A 15413-nucleotide genomic window follows, 5' to 3' on the forward strand; every position below is an offset into this window, starting at 1 on the left:
TAAATTATACATACATACATACATATATATATATATATATATATATATATATATATTGGTTGGACAGTGTTCTCGAAGCTACAAACATGAGTCTGACCAAACTGCGGGAGGCAGTGGAAGACAGGAGTGCCTGGCGTGCTCTGGTCCATGGGGTCACGAAGAGTCGGACACAACTAAACAACAACATACACACACACACACACACATTAAGTATTAAATACACCTACAGGGTGCCTGTCTGAGTAGTGCAGCTGCAGGGCAGGGATATATAGGAGTGAAGTTAAATATGGAATACCTTATTTTTATTATTATCAGGGGGGTACTGCCCCGAAGATGCTAGTGGGATTCTACTGGTGCCATGCCAGTTTTGGGTCCACAATGCCCCTCTGGCCTAATGATGTCTTAGCCTAGATTATCTATTACTTATGTTATTTATTAAATGTATGCACTGCCAGTTAGACCAGAGGCCCGTCTAACTAGTGCAGCATCCTGCTCCCCAGAGGCACGTGCATCCGGGGGGCCAGGAAGCTCGCTCGTCGTTGTCCAGGCACAGGTATTTTGTACTCAGTGACATGCCCCCTCCGTGAACCTGGAGGGTCCCGCTGGAGTCAGCCCTCCCTCCCACTGCATCCCGCTCAGCCCTTGGAAAGCCGCCTCGGCTTCGCCCAGCGCCCGGGTCCGCGCTGCGCGTCGGCCGGGCTCCGCTTCGGTCCTAGGCCCCCGCCGCGGCGCTTGGCAAGGGGGGCTCCGCGCCGGCCTCTTGTTTGGGGCGGCTGCTCCGCGTTGCAAAACAGAAGCGATGCCGCTAGAGGGCTCTGGCCATTGTCAAAAAAAGGAGAGGCGGAGAAAGAGGCGACTGTTCTCATTTTCTCTCTCGCTGCTGCTGCTGCTCCCGCTGACGATTTTGGGGGCTGAACTTCCCAGGTCAGCGCCGGAGAGCCTTGTTGTTGCTGCTTCTCCTCCTCCTGCTTGCGTAGCAGCGGCAGCAGCAGCCCCAGACCCGGCGCCACCCCGACGGGGCTGCGGGAGCCTCCAGTTTTAAGAAATCTCCTCGTTCTCCAGCCGCATCCTCAAGGGAGAGAGGGGACCTTTATCAGCCTCGGTTGCTTTTCTCTCCCCCGCCCCCACTTCTTTCTTTTCCCTCTCTCCCCCTCCCACCCTTTTTAATATTATCATTTAAAGGATAGATCGCGAACTCTGCAGCTTCTCAGGGACCCGATCCTGAAGCCAGAGACTTCCAGGTAACTCCCGCCGACTGGGGTTTGGGCAGCCAGCCAAAAGTCCAGCAACGTAGCCAGGCAACTTCCTCATTAAAAAGGGGGGGGGCGGGGAGGGAGGGGGAGCCTATCACAAACAGCGGGGAGCCAACGCACCGCCGTTCCATCAGCGCCTCTGCTCTCCGAACGAACCGCCCCCCAACCGCAAACAAGGTGTGGGGGGGGGCGCACACCCGGATCTTCCCTACGCGTATATAAACAAGAAGAGAGCTTTCAAGACGTGAGAATGACGTAGACCTTGGGCTGGGTTGGTAGAGGAAGTAGGAAAGCTTGCCGCCTCCTCCTCCTCCTCGTCCTCCTCCACCCGCCGCCGTCGCCTTCCTGGCAGCACTCGTCTGCCGCTTAAGAACTGCCGCCGTGCAGAAATCGGCCCAGGAAAGTCTTCTTCACCTGTTGAATTTCTGCACGTCGCCCAAAGTTGTTAAAAGTGCACCAGCCTTGCCAGGGAGACGGGAGGCGCAGCAGGACTGATATTGCAGGGGAGAGAGAGAGAGAGGAGGGCCGCAGGAATCCTGTAGCTTTGAGATCAGGGGGGCTAATGCTGTCCACCAAAGGCCACGTTACAGGCCCAAAGCCGCAGGGTTGGTGATGGATTCTGAGCAGGGGAAACTTATTTTTTCAGAGGCCACAGCCTTCTGCAGAAGTGACTGATGTATTTTGCTGAGATTCAGTGGGCCCTTCTGGACCCATGCCAGAGACCTGTCTACAGGGACATTGTGCAGGACAATTATGGGACTCTACTCTCACTAGGTAAGGACTTTTCTTTTTATTTATTTCTTTTTTTACTTCTTTTTTATATTAAAAAAAAATTCAAATAAAATCAGCTTTAAGTAGTAAAGATGGCTATTGCAAACCTGAGATCCCAGAGGTCCAAAAACGTATGGCGACATTGACATTGACTTCTGCTGGTTTAAGAATATGCAGCCTTTTGAATTACAGGGAACTCTTGACCAGGCCAGGAGAGTTTCTTTGAAATCTAGAAGGCTGCGTGTTGCTAAGCCAGCAAAACTCTCTCCAATGAAAATATGTCAGGACACTTCTTTAGTAAGCTCACAGAAAAGCCTCAGAAGATTAGGATTACTCCATCTTGTGGTAGATGGAGAGAAGATAGAAAGTTATGACAAAATTTCCTGTCCCTGTATAGTCAGCAGTCCCACATCACAGAAATATTTGGAGCGTTTGATAGTTGTGGAGGCCAAACCCAATAACTCTGGTGGAATTCCCATAGAATTCTGCTGGTTAGCTATGGAATGTCAGGAATTAGAAGCTAATATTAGTGTCAGCCAGCACTACCTCTTGGGTCTGGGTTGGTCTAATTCACCTATTGTATGGAACGATGCTTTTAAGCTGCAGCACCAGCAAATGGGTTTTATCTAGTTATTTTGACTCCTGACCCACCCCCTGCCTCCCATCCATCCGTCCAAATATCTCAAGTTGGTAACACCACTTAAAACAGCAAATGATCAAACCAACAAGGTAAGGTAACCATTCAGATATAAAACGTTGAAACAAAGCAAAAAGGGGGTGGAAATATTCCCATGCTTGCTTCACTTTCTTTCCTTTGATAGATGGAGGAACCATGAACCCAAATCCCCAGCCTGGAGGTGCAGAGGCTGCGCCGACACAGAAGCAGGTTCCAGGACGCCCTGAAGGCTCCCTTTACCCAGGCCAGAACCAGGCTGGGCAGCAAAGCGAGGATCCAGGGAAAGGATGGGCCAAGCCGCCTCTTCCTCCTCCATTGCCGAAAGGCAACCCCAGTCTCCCGCCCCGGGTCTATATGGGGCCCGGCCCAAGCCTGTGTGTCCAGTGTGGGGAGAGCCTTGCCCAAACTCGGCACAGTGTCGCCCAGCCCCAGAGAGCCCCCCATCCTGCCGATAAGTTCTACCCGTGCTCCGATTGCGGGAAAAGCTTCGGCGTGAGCTCCCACCTCACCATCCACCGGAGGATCCACACGGGCGAGAAGCCTTACGAGTGCAACGAATGCGGGAAGAGGTTCAGCCAGAGCTCCACCCTTGTTCTCCACCGCCGCATCCACACCGGAGAGAAGCCTTACAAATGCGTGGATTGCGGGAAGTGCTTCTCTGTGAGCTCTCACCTGACCAAGCACCAGAGGGTCCACACGGGGGAGAAGCCGTACGAATGCCAAGCGTGCGGGAAAAGGTTCAGCCAGAGCTCCACCCTCATCCTTCACCAGCGGATCCACACCGGGGAGCGGCCTTACAAATGCAATGAGTGCGGGAAGACCTTCAGCGTCAGCTCCCACCTCACCATCCACCAGAGAATCCACACAGGGGAGAAACCCTATCACTGCACGGAATGTGGGAAGAGTTTTCGGCAAAGGTCCGGCCTCAGCACACACCAGAAAACCCACATGGTCCTCGTGAGACCTTACAAGTGCCCGCCTTGAAGAGGGAACGAAGCTTTGGGTCGCAAACCACCAGCCTTTCTTGCCCGACGCTTTGCTCAGTGAAGCGACTGTGGCTGCAGACAGATAGAAGGAGGGGAGAGTTGGCTGGCACCCCGCATTTTATGAGCTTCGTTGGAGACTTGTGGGGGGCTGGGGGGCACTGTTAATGCGAAAGGTACTTCAGGGGTGCCACCCTCCTGCCACAGTCGAGTTAGGGCCATTCATGAGATCCCAACATGTTCCTTCCAAAAAGCACTTCCGCTTTGAGTGATATTTCTTTCAAACCACAACACAGTGTTACGTACAGGGAACGTGGCTTTCTTTCCCAAGCTAGCAGTTTGGAGGGCTGTCTGAAATGCAATTTGTGTCAACTGTCACAGACACTAACCAGTTATTTCCTGTGACATCGCCAATGCCAACTTAGATCGGTTTTCTCCCCCTGAGCGGTCCTCAAGTGTGAAAATGTTCCAGTAACAATTTAAAAAGAAAGGAGGAGGTTAAGGGAGTTGGGTAGACTTCTCTTCTCCACAGCAACGCTCTGCCATTTTTGTAAACGTTTTCTTTTGCTTAGTTGCTCCTTTCTAGCTTGTTGTTTTCAATGGTTTATATACAGTGATTGGTGGTGGTTTTATATGTTGTACAATTGTGAGCTTTCTTAGGGGGCTTTGGCTGGGGAGCGGCATAGAGCATAATCAGTCACAAATGGGATGTTGATGAAAGGTGTGTCTTTCCTCCGGTCCAGAGCTAGAACCAGAGCACACATTTCCTGTGTGTGTTTGTGTGTTTTAAAAAGACAGTAATGAGAATAAGAACAGAATATCCCAGCACAGCAAGGCTGCCTGGTTGCAACGTAGAGATCCAGGCTGTGTACACATAATATGTTTGAAGCACAGGGCTTCCGCCAAAGAATCCTGGAAACTGTACTTTAGCCCTCACAGAACTACAATTTCCAGGACCCTTAAACTACAGTTCCCACGAATTTTGGGGGATAGGTCAGGTGCTTTAAATATACAGTGTGTACAGAGCCCTGCTCTGTCCTTTTAAAAGTCCTAAAGCCAGTGGTGTTAGCGGGGCAGGAGTCCTTAGCTTTACTCAGCAGATAGAGCAGAAGAGCTGGCTTGCTAGAAGAAGTATAGATGGCTGCCCACTTGGTGGTTTAAAAGGGGATTAAACAAATTAATGGAGGAGAGGGCAGACAGTGGTTTCTTGACCATGATGGCTGTGTGCTACCTCCAGGATTGCAGTCTGCCTCTGCATACCAGCTTTTGGGAATCTCAAATGAGGAGAGTGCTGCTGTGCTCATTTCTTGCTTATGGGCTTCCTATGTGAAAACACAGTGGGGGATTAAGGCCTTTGGTTTGATCTAGCATGGCACTTCTGATGTTCCTCCCACAGTTTTGAGTCAGTGAAGTAATACACATGGGACAGCCCATGTGGTGGCCTCCAGATGTTGGACAGCAACTCCCATCATCCCTGGCCATTGACTGTGCTGGCTGAGGCTGATGGGAGTTGGAGTCCAGGAACATCTGAAGAACATTTGGTTACCCTTATAATATCTAAAGAGAGGAGTTCCCAAGAGACCATTAAGCCCAAAGGCTAAAATGACCAGACTGCACCACTGCCAGAACCATCACCTCCCATCCCATCACTCCTTTGGTCCCTTTGCCAGAGTCTCTTTCAACTTCTGCAGCCAATTCAGCAACTGCAATGCTATTTTTACTCCAGCAGAAAGTGGGAGAGAACAGTGGGGTAGACAGAGGGGGTCCTTAGCAGATACACAGAATGGAATCGCACATGTAGCTCTGTCAGGAAAGAAAGATGGCTGGTGAAGGCTGGCTGCAACTGAACCTTGTCTCCACGGAGCCTCACAGCTGTGTGGGATGTGCTGTTCCTCCTTGGCATTCTATATAAAGTAGGTGCAGGGAACGTTCAGCCCTCCATACTACAATTCCCATCATCCCTGGCTATTGGTCATTGTTGCTAGGACTGATGGGAGATGGAGTTCAGCAACATCTAGGGTCAAAGGTTGGGGGAGCAGCCACAGGAGCAGCATCAATTTGGAAGGAACAGAGATAGATAGAAAAGGAAGTACAGTGGTACCTCGGATTACATACGCTTCACGTTACATACGCTTCAGGTTACGGACTCCGCTAACCCAGAAATAGTACTTCAGGTTAAGAACTTTGCTTCAGGATGAGAACAGAAATCGTGCAGTGGCGGCGCAGCAGAGCGGGAGGCCCCATTAGCTAAAGTGGTGCTTCAGGTTAAGAACAGTTTCAAGTTAAGAATGGAGCTCCGGAACAAATTAAGTACTTAACCCGAGGTACCACTGTATCACGTCCATGTGGGAGATTCAGCAGGAACAGCGAAGAAACTCTGGATCACAATTTGGTGGTGAGCCAGGAAAGTAGACTATTTACAGGATGAAGTATTGGAGGAGGAGGGAAGAGAGAAGGAAATTTGCCCAGTAACCCCAGGAGATCTCAGTGATTCACCAAGAACGTCCTGAAGGAAATAGGAAGTTTGAGGGCTCCGAGATCATTTGCAAGTTGCTGCTCTCATATGGGGGAGATTTCAGAACAGGAAAGATGCTACAGCAGACTAAGAGAGCGGGCCCGGTAGATATTTACAAGATTATGCATGGTGTAAATAAAGTGGGCAGATAGGTTTTTATTTCTCTTTTGGCAGCATTAGGACCTGAGGTCATCCGGTGAAACTGATTGGTAGAAGATGCAAAGCCGAAGAAACACAGGACTTAAATAATAACTTTCACATTTAACATACAGAATTCATTGTTGCATGATGCCAGTTGCCACGGGCTCTCAAGGGGGATTGGACAAATACATGGAGGAACAGCCTATCAGTGGATGCCTTGAACATCCATGTTCCAAAGCAGCATGCATGCCTCATGAGTACCAGTCTCTGGGAGATGACAGCGGGGAGATGCTCTTGCCTTTGTGCTTGTGGTCTTTCCTGAAGCATCTGGCCAGCGCTGCTTGAAAGAAGACTCCTGACTAGATCGGTCTTTGGTCTGATCCAACTCTCCTTAGCTTTTAAAGGGACGCTGTTGGAGGTATTAGGCCTCTGAACACCACTTGCAGAAAATCGCAAGGCTGTTGCACTCGCTTTCTCATAGGTATCTGGCTGGGCACTGAGATCAGGATGCTGGACTATGATGGGACTTTGGGTGGATCTAGCAGAGCTCCTCTTCAGTTCGTACACAATCTCTGGCCTAGATCTGGAAAGCCCAGATCATCTCCCTTCATTCTGTGGGGGTCCGCATGTTGGTGCCTCTGTCCCTGGATTGGGGCAAGCAGAGCGACAGCACTAAGGAGAACACCCATTTTTGTTTCATTTCTAATTGTCTGGATGTTGTTAGATAGTCAAAACACTTCTATTAACAGGAATTTTAGCCGTTTTAGGTGCTCTTCCTTTCCATCTGTAGCTTCCCCTTATTATCAACAGTCGTTTATATTTCTTCACCCACAAATCTCTCACTAACATCTCACCCTGTAATCTCCATGGCTTCATTCAAGGCATATTAAAAGTTCGGAGAATTTTGCAGGAGTGTTTTGTGTGGTTATTTTTAACCCATCAGCTGGTGAAGGTCTTGCTTTACTTAACACAGGGTCCAGCCACACTTCCTCCGCCCCCAGGGAAAACCTGCAGTTTAGCTCTGAATCGGAACAAGCAGCAGTTGGGTTTTCTGCATATTGCCATTGGTTCCGATTTAGCGCTAAACCACGGGTTTTCCAGGGGAACGTGGTGGGGCAAGGACAAAAGCACTTGGACTCATTCCTAGAAAGCATGGGGCAAGCAGAAAACCACTCAGGCCCAGGCTTTATAGGAAATGTGGACGAGCCCACTGACTGTAATAAACATGTTCAACATAAACGGAAGGCAAACTTCTTCGTGGAGGCTCTCTTTTTTTAAAAAAAGAAAAGATAAAAGGAAGGCAAACTTATTCGTGGAGGCTCTCTTTTTTTAAAAAAAAAGAAAAGGGGCTAGGGCTTTGTACAGTTATTCTTCATACTCCCATCTTTCCACAGGGAATATCTTGTAATTCACGCCACTCAAAAGATTGGTACTTCTCATTAGCTCCTTTGTTTCAAAAGTTAACAGCCACTTCCTGCTTCTGCTAATGGAGACAGGCAGGTTTATGTGTGACAGTGAGATTTCCTTTCATTGTAATTCCTGGGTGCCAGAGTAGAATTTAGCAGCATCAAAATACAGGCCAAACCAGTTTTTCGGTGTTCAAGAAATTGAAGGGATGGGCCATTATAAGAGGGCAAAGGGAAGGGTGATGACCATTAAGAAAGCCATCAGCAAAGCTAAGGCTAGGTGCTATCTTGGCTCTAGGTTGTTAGCAGAACGCAATACCAGAGGTGGTTTCAGAACTGCAGTTTGCATGATACAAGTTGCAGGGAAAATAGTTGCAGTTTATAAGCAGCGGCAGGTTGGAGAATAATGTGGGCTGACAATTTGAATCCAGGACTGTGGACGTGGGAGAAGCCAATCTTCCTCACTTACCAGGAAGAAGGATCCCAGGAGATTAATGGAAAACCTGTGATTTCCTCATAATGACCAGCAATTTCTTTCACTCTATAGCCATATAATAAATGCCTGTGTGTTGTTTAGGGCCTATGACTTGTTAGCATTTAGAAATGCACAAACTGAATAAGAACAGTTATTTTAAGCTCAGATATTTTACCCACTTATAATTAGTAAGTAACTTCCTTAAATAAACTACTTTCCTAAGGCTGCAATTCTATACTCGGCTAAGAAGAAGTCTTATTGAACTTGGGCCTACTGCTCAGTGGGCATATATAGCATTGGACTGCAAGTTAGTTGCCCCTTCTCTCTCCATTAAACACTCCGTGTAGGAAAAGCAGCTGGAGGTCCAGGTTTGCTTAAGCAGCAAGGGTAATGTTGATCCTGGAGAAACCTATCCCCAGGCGGGGAGAGTTTTGGGCGGGTAACCCAGGATGAGTCACACAGGTAGAATCTGAAGCTCCACCACTTGGGGTGGGGAAGAGACTATTTTCAGGGGCCAACAAACATTTTCAGGAGGGGGCCGGTCGGTCCACTGTCCCTCAGACCTTGTGGGGGACCGGACTAGATTTTTTTGGGGGTGAAATAACAAATTCCTATGCCCCACAAATAACTCAGAGATGCATTTTAAATAAAAGGACACATACTACTCATGTAAAAACGCTGATTCCCGGACCGTCCACAGGCCAGATTTAGGTGGTGATTGGGCCGGATCTGGCCCCCGGGACTTAATTTGCCTACCCATGAACTAACCAATCTAAATTAGAAGAAAGGAAAGAGATGTTCTTTTTTTAAAAAAGCTTGTCTTTTAAAAATGGAATCCTTGCAAATATATTTGCATTCCTCTGACAGATGAATGGTTTGTGATATAATTCTGTTCTCATACCCTCCAACAGAGCTATCTGTTGTGTGTGTGTGGCTGCATACAAGTCATACATTTCAAGCCCATTAAAAACACATCCTGCCCAGAGGAAAAAAGTAATGAAAACCATGGTTTACCCCCTCTACAGAAGCTACAATTCCCATCGCCCTTAAATAATAATAAAAAAAACTACGGTACAGCTTCCAGAATAGCTCAGTCTGTAGAGCATGAGACTTGATCTCAGGGTTGTGGGTTTGAGTACCATGTTGGGCAAAAAGATTCCTGCATTGCAGGAGGTTGGACTAAATGACGTTTGCTGTCCCTTCCAACCTTACCATTCTGTGATTCTTTGAGGGTGGTGTACTTTAAATGTATGGTGCGTACACGGATGCTGTGTTTATTTACTAAATAAATAGTGGCTAAATAAAAAGTGGCTATTTATTTACTAAATAAATAGTGCCTTTGTTTTTATGCCCTAGTAGGGTTCCTGCCTGCCTGACATATATTCAGCACAGCTCTCACACTTCATTAATATGGGAAACCAATATGCAAACCAAGCCTTATGATGAATGGGTATGTTTAGCCTGGAAAAGAGGAGGTAGGACATCCATCTTTAAATATCTCAAGGGCTGTCACATGGAAGAGTGAATAAGCTCATTTTCTCCTCCTACAATGGGTAGGACTCGAACCAACGACTTCAAGTTACAAGGAAGGAGATTTTGACTAAACATACGGAAAAACTTTCTGACAGTAAGCTGTTCAACAGCGGAACAGTCTCCCTCTGGAGGTGGTAGTAGACTTTCCTTCCTTGTAGGCTTTTAAGCAGAGGTTGGATGGCCATCTGTCATGGATGCTTTAGCTGAAATTCCTGCATTGCCGGGGGTTGGACTAGATGATCCTTGGGGTTCCTTCCAAGTCTACAATTCTCTGATTGGGGGCAGGAGGGAAAGGGGGGAGGGCAGGAAAGGCACACAACACCTGTTGAATGTCTGGCTGTCGTTGAGCTGCTTAAAGCGCAGCACCTCTTTCAAAATCCTTCCCCCCCCCAAAAAAAAATTCCAATAGCATGCCTAGACTTACTTAGGGAGAAAACCAGGGGTTAAAACCATGGAGCAATGCAGGCGCCATCCCTGCCTGTGACCAGAGCGGCTGCCTCTGTTGAGCCCTGGGCTGCAGATGGTCCAGTTCCTTTCTCCGCTTCCCTGGCCGCCGTCATCCCCAATGCCCCCCTTCCCCCCGCCCCCCCCAAGCAAGATGCAGGTTGGGCTGCCCCCTGCCTCCCCCTGCTGCTGCAACAAGGAGGCGCCAGCTCAAGCCCAGCTTTGAGCAGCGAGGTCAGAAGGGACTGTGCGAAGCTGGGGGAGAGCGGTGCCCGCTGCGAGTGACAAGGGAGGGATTGATGGCACACGGGGAAAGGGAAGACGTCCCCTTCTGCAGATGGCTGGGGGCGAGGGGCTGCTTGGGCACTCTCAGGGAGGATGTGGCAGGGGTAGGGGGCATGGGCATAGCCAGGGGGGAGCAGCCCCCCCATCAATTCAATAAATAAAAATGCTGAACTAAAAGCAGAAATTGTAGAAAGATTTTGAGATCTTTCTAAGCACTTGGGGTCAAAAGAAAGTGATTTGAAACAACGGTTGTTGAAACATCTCGTTCGGAATCTGCTAGACAGAACCAGAAGATGATGACCAGTGGCTGTCCTGGCCACCCCCACCCCACAACATAAATAATCACTTGAAGTGTTTTATGCTTGTGCAAAGGAGGGGGCATTTTTTGAAACAGTTCCCTGGTTTTGGAACATCCTAGAGGCTCGACTTGCATATTACAGTCTTTTGGACATCAGGTTAAGACTTCCTTGCTTGCCCTGCCATTTTGAAGGAGCTGTGTTTGGTGTTTAGCAGTTGTCTTTTAGTTTTTATTGAAGGTAGGGGGGTGCACGCGCTCTTATGGCTTTTATTTTGCTTTTATTAATGCATTAGATTACAGTGGATGCTCAGGTTGCGAATGTGATCCGTGCAGGAAACACGTTCACAACCTGCAGTGCTTGCAACCTGCAGTGGCGCATCTGCACACGTGCAGGTCACGATTTGGCGCTTCTGCGCACGTGCAAGTGCTGAAACCCAGAAGTAACCCATTCCGGTACTTCTGGGTTCGGCGTGGTGCACAACCCGAAATCACACAACTCAAAGTGTCTGTAACCCGAGGTATGACTGTATTGCTGTCATTGTGCACCGAGGAGCAATTTCAGGAAAAGAAAGTAAAATAAAATGGGAGATAAGAGGCAGTGTGGCACTGAATTCTACTTGCTGGGCACTGCAAGAGTGGAGAGTGCTGTTGCTCTCATTTCCTGCATGTGGGCTCCCTACACACATCTGGTTGGCCCCTATGAGAACAGGATGGTGGACTAGATGGGCCTTGGGCCTGATCCAGCAGGGCTCTCATGTACTTAAGTGAACCAGTCTTCCCATGTTTCTCTGCATCTAATTTTACGTCTTGTTACTTTTTCTTGAAGTTGAGATCCACTGATGTTGTCCCAGCAGATGCCAGGAGGGGACGTGAGCAGGGAACCTCTGTTGCCAAAAGCACATTGTCGAGAGAAGACATCCCTGGAGGGATGGAGCCCCAGAGGCCTGGCCTGGAACTAAGTCGCGGGAGACTGGCTGTGGGAGACTTTGCCCTAGCACTTCCCACCAAATCTGCCCCCATTTCCTCCAGCGAGGGCCAGAAACCCTACATGTGTACTGAGTGCGGGAAAGGCTTCGGCCAAAGCTCGCACCTTATGCGCCACCTCGGCACGCACTCGGGGGAGAAGCCATACCGGTGTGCGGACTGCCCCAAGGCCTTCACGCAGCTGTCGAACCTGCGGCAGCACCGGCGCATGCACACTGGGGAGCGCCCCTACTCCTGCGACTGCTGCGGGAAGTGCTTCTCCTGGAGCTCCAACCTGGCGCAGCACCGGCGCCTCCACACCGGCCAGAAGCCCTACGCTTGCGCCCAGTGCGGCAAGCGTTTCTGCGAGAGCGCCCGGCTCCTGGAGCACCAGCGCACCCACACGGGCGAGCGCCCCTACGCCTGCTCACAGTGCCACAAACGCTTCAGCCGCAGCTCCCACCTTGCCCGCCACCAGCGTCTCCATGCATCTGTCTCATGCACAGATGAGGAGCCTTTCCCTTGCAGCCAGGGCGCTGTGCTCCTCCGACGCCACCATCGTGCCCACCACAACTAGAACATATGGTGCTGGAACACTGTGGCAGCATTAAAGGATATTCCTCGTTCGCCTTTAGCTCTGGATCCCAGCAGTGGCCTGGAGATGACCTCAAGCACAGCTTCCTGCTTAGCTGCATGGGCTGCAATGGGAGCTCAGATCTTTCTAGGCTTCGGAGACTCTAGAACAGGAATGAGAACCTTGTGGCCTTGCAACTGTTGCTGGACTCCATGGGTATAGCCAGGGTTTATGTTATTGGGGGGCGGGGGGCAGAACACCCACCTGTCATCGTCTTCTGTCTTGCTCTGTCTAGCAGATTCGGAATGAAGTGTCTTAACAGCCATGGTTTTAAATTACTTTCTTTTGACCCCAACTGCTCAGAAAAATCCGTCAGAATCTTTGGTCATTTGAAAAAGATGACGTTAAAGAAAAGAATAACATCAGGGAGTAACTTTCAAGTATATTTTGCAAAATTACAAAGAACATGTGTTTTTTCATCTTATTTTTTAAAAAAATCCAAACTAAAACAAATTTCCTTGGATTTGCTGAAAGCCATAATAATAATAAAAATAATATTTATATGCTGCGCATCTGACTGGGTTGCCGCATTAAAAGCACTTTTCAGCACTTCTCAAATTTCTCCTTTTTTCCAAATCAGTTTTTCTGTGCACACACTGTAAGCATAGCCCATTGAGTCGCTCCCCTGTCATTGCTGGCCATTATCTTTACTCTCTGCAAGATACTGAATTACTGCTGTATGGCACAAGTGGCACAAGTGGCGCATAGCTGAGCAAGGGAGGTGAGCAGAGCCTTTTTTGTGGCAGGGGGAAAGATTTGCACCTCTTTTACTAGGTCTGCTACGTTTAGCTCTTTTAACCTGGAATCTTTTAACTGCTCTTTGCCGAGTTCACAGGAGCCACGCTTATCACTTGGTTGGGTTGCCAGTTGCATTACAGTTGCATTACTAGAATACGCCACAACATCATCGAAGTGACCTCAGCGAGCATTTCAACTTCGAATGTTCTGATTGTTTCTACTTTTAGTTAAGCAGCTGCCCCCCTGGCTAAGCCCATGCTGGACTCCCAACTCCTTGGCAACCATCGGCAGTGCCAGATTTACGTGTAAGCTAAACAAGCTATAGCCTAGGGCCCCACGCTCTTGGGGGGCCCAAAAAAATCTAAAGGGAAAAAAACTGGATGTACATTTCCAAAATATAAGATAAAAAACAAATAAAATAAAATAAAACCTACATACAGCAACAGTGTTTTGTGTTGTGTAGGCTCCCATGATGTAAGTAATGGGCCCCGCCTGCTAGCCCACTCCCTAAAATATCACTGGTTTGCTCATTTATATATATAGGGTGCCTACATTCTGCATGCGCAAATGGCTTTAGATACCTATTAGGTCCATAAATTACCATATAGCATATATTCAACACAAAAAACAGTGACAATTTGCTGTTGACAAAGGACAGCTGGTCATATAAAGGGCCCCATTACCTTCAGTAGCTTAGGGCCTCATCAAACCTAAATCCGGCCCCTACCATCGGCCATGCAGCAGTGGGAGTTGCAGTCTATGAACATCTGAAGTTCCCCACCTCTGAGCTTCATCAGGAGAGCATCTGGGGTTGTGCAGGACATAACACAACAACCTATAACCAAAAAATAATTCTCGGTGCTGCGACGTTGCACACTGTGACACTATGCTGGGAGGAGGCGCTGCAGGCAGTTGTTGCACTCCAGGAAATCTGCAGCAGAAAAAAAGAAACACAGACCCCTTGTAGCAAATGCTGCAGCAGTTGCTGTGAGCAGGGTTGTTCCACATCTACAGGCAAGCTAGACAACTGAAATATACTCAGAGTCGCAACGTGATTTCATGCTCTTTATTCAGCTCATAGTGGTGAGGAGGAATGAATGTCCCCTCAAAGTATCTGCTTATATACATTATTTACACAATGGGCTGCACGTGATTGGCTAATTCCGGAATTCTCCTGTAGGCCAATCAGGTTGTGGATTCACTTCCATCTGGAGCCAGATAGGGTGGCTCCTGCAGACCAATCATACTGCTGCATTGTTCTAGGACCAATCAGACTGCTGCATTCTGAATCCTATTGTTCTAGGACCAATCAGACTGCTGCATTTTGGATCCTATTCACTCAGTACATAACAACAACTGAACATGGTGCTTAGATATCCAGAAATATGATTAACTGCCTTGGGTGGGTGGTTGGAGCTGCCATCTGTACGTTTGGAGAACGATTAGCAGATCATCACCTGGGTTGATCCTTCTCCTAAGACAGGCATGTCCAAAGTCCGTTTCGGGGGCCTAATCCAGCCTGCCTGTCAGTTTAATTCGGCCCCCGTGACAGTTTATTTCCTCAACAACTTCAACCCTTAAAAAAGTTCAACATCTTCAATCCAAAAAAAAGCTCAATAACTTAATAACTTTGGGGTAAAATCCTGAAAAAAGGTTAACAACTTCAATCCTAAAAAGGTCAATGACTTTGGCCGGCCCTTGGGTTGGCCCTCACGGCCTTTCACTTCATCAAATCTGGCCCCCTTTGAAAAAAATTTGGACACCACTGTCCTAAGGGACAAAACTGGGAGCCATCTGAGCTCATCTAACCACCCAGGACACAGCTGTAAAAAGGGGAACGAAAAGAAGTGATGGATATTAAAAATAAGAATAAAAGCATCCCAGTTGACTCTTGATAATTCAGTTGCGCTACAGTCAGCCTGTATTAAGACCTGGGAGGGGAACAAAAACTTGTTTACAAATTTTTCCCCAGGGCAGCAAAAAGGGGGGGGGGGAGATTGTATCCATGTATAAGATGACCCACAATTTTGAACATAATTTTTTAATAAAAAAACCCCTAGTCATACATGGAAAAGTACGGTACATTATGCTGATACATTTGCAGTTAACTTTTAGGAATGGTGAGATAGGAATGTTTTAGAAGGGACACCACAGCAAAGCGGAGAGGTGTGGTGTGGTGTCACCCTCTGTGATGTCATAGAAGGTGCAAGGGAACACTGCTTGGATTGTGCAAGGCTGCTACTTTGGGATGGAAAATTGTTTTTGACATCCTGATGTAGCCTTATGAGGCCTTGCCCT

The 15413-nt window shown here is 48.2% G+C and overlaps 2 protein-coding genes across 3 annotated transcripts; both read left to right on the forward strand.

The window, feature by feature from the left end:
* Nucleotides 1-773: 773 nt before the first annotated feature.
* Nucleotides 774-7246, forward strand: LOC310746676 (uncharacterized protein). 2 transcript variants are annotated; one of them, XM_083580657.1, is made up of 3 exons: nucleotides 774-1241; nucleotides 1900-2027; nucleotides 2846-7246. In XM_083580657.1, exons 2-3 carry the CDS (start codon nucleotides 1928-1930, stop codon nucleotides 3682-3684), a joined length of 939 nt encoding a protein of 312 aa, XP_083436783.1. In that variant the 5' UTR covers nucleotides 774-1241; nucleotides 1900-1927; the 3' UTR covers nucleotides 3685-7246. The 2 variants fall into 2 exon arrangements, with proteins under 2 accessions (XP_083436783.1, XP_083436784.1); XM_083580658.1 differs by lacking the exon at nucleotides 774-1241 and adding an exon at nucleotides 1333-1497.
* Nucleotides 7247-10172: 2926 nt separating this feature from the next.
* On the forward strand, nucleotides 10173-12716 carry LOC310746689 (uncharacterized protein). The gene is made up of 2 exons (XM_083580670.1): nucleotides 10173-10431; nucleotides 11607-12716. Exons 1-2 carry the CDS (start codon nucleotides 10213-10215, stop codon nucleotides 12318-12320), a joined length of 933 nt encoding a protein of 310 aa, XP_083436796.1. The 5' UTR covers nucleotides 10173-10212; the 3' UTR covers nucleotides 12321-12716.
* The last annotated feature ends 2697 nt before the right edge of the window (nucleotides 12717-15413 follow it).

The sequence above is a fragment of the Podarcis filfolensis genome (genome assembly GCF_964270895.1).
Source record: "Podarcis filfolensis genome assembly, chromosome: 13".
In the NCBI taxonomy this organism is placed as follows: domain Eukaryota; kingdom Metazoa; phylum Chordata; class Lepidosauria; order Squamata; family Lacertidae; genus Podarcis; species Podarcis filfolensis.

Excerpts from the sequence above, each read along its gene's own strand:
- LOC310746676 (XM_083580657.1), top strand. The coding sequence starts at position 1,928 with ATGTATTTTGCTGAGATTCAGTGGGCCCTTCTGGACCCATGCCAGAGA. Across the intron at positions 2,028-2,845 it reads TGGGACTCTACTCTCACTAG|ATGGAGGAACCATGAACCCA; the intron begins GTAAGGACTTTT and ends TTCCTTTGATAG.
- LOC310746689 (XM_083580670.1), top strand. The coding sequence starts at position 10,213 with ATGCAGGCGCCATCCCTGCCTGTGACCAGAGCGGCTGCCTCTGTTGAG. Across the intron at positions 10,432-11,606 it reads GCCCAGCTTTGAGCAGCGAG|TTGAGATCCACTGATGTTGT; the intron begins GTCAGAAGGGAC and ends TTTTTCTTGAAG.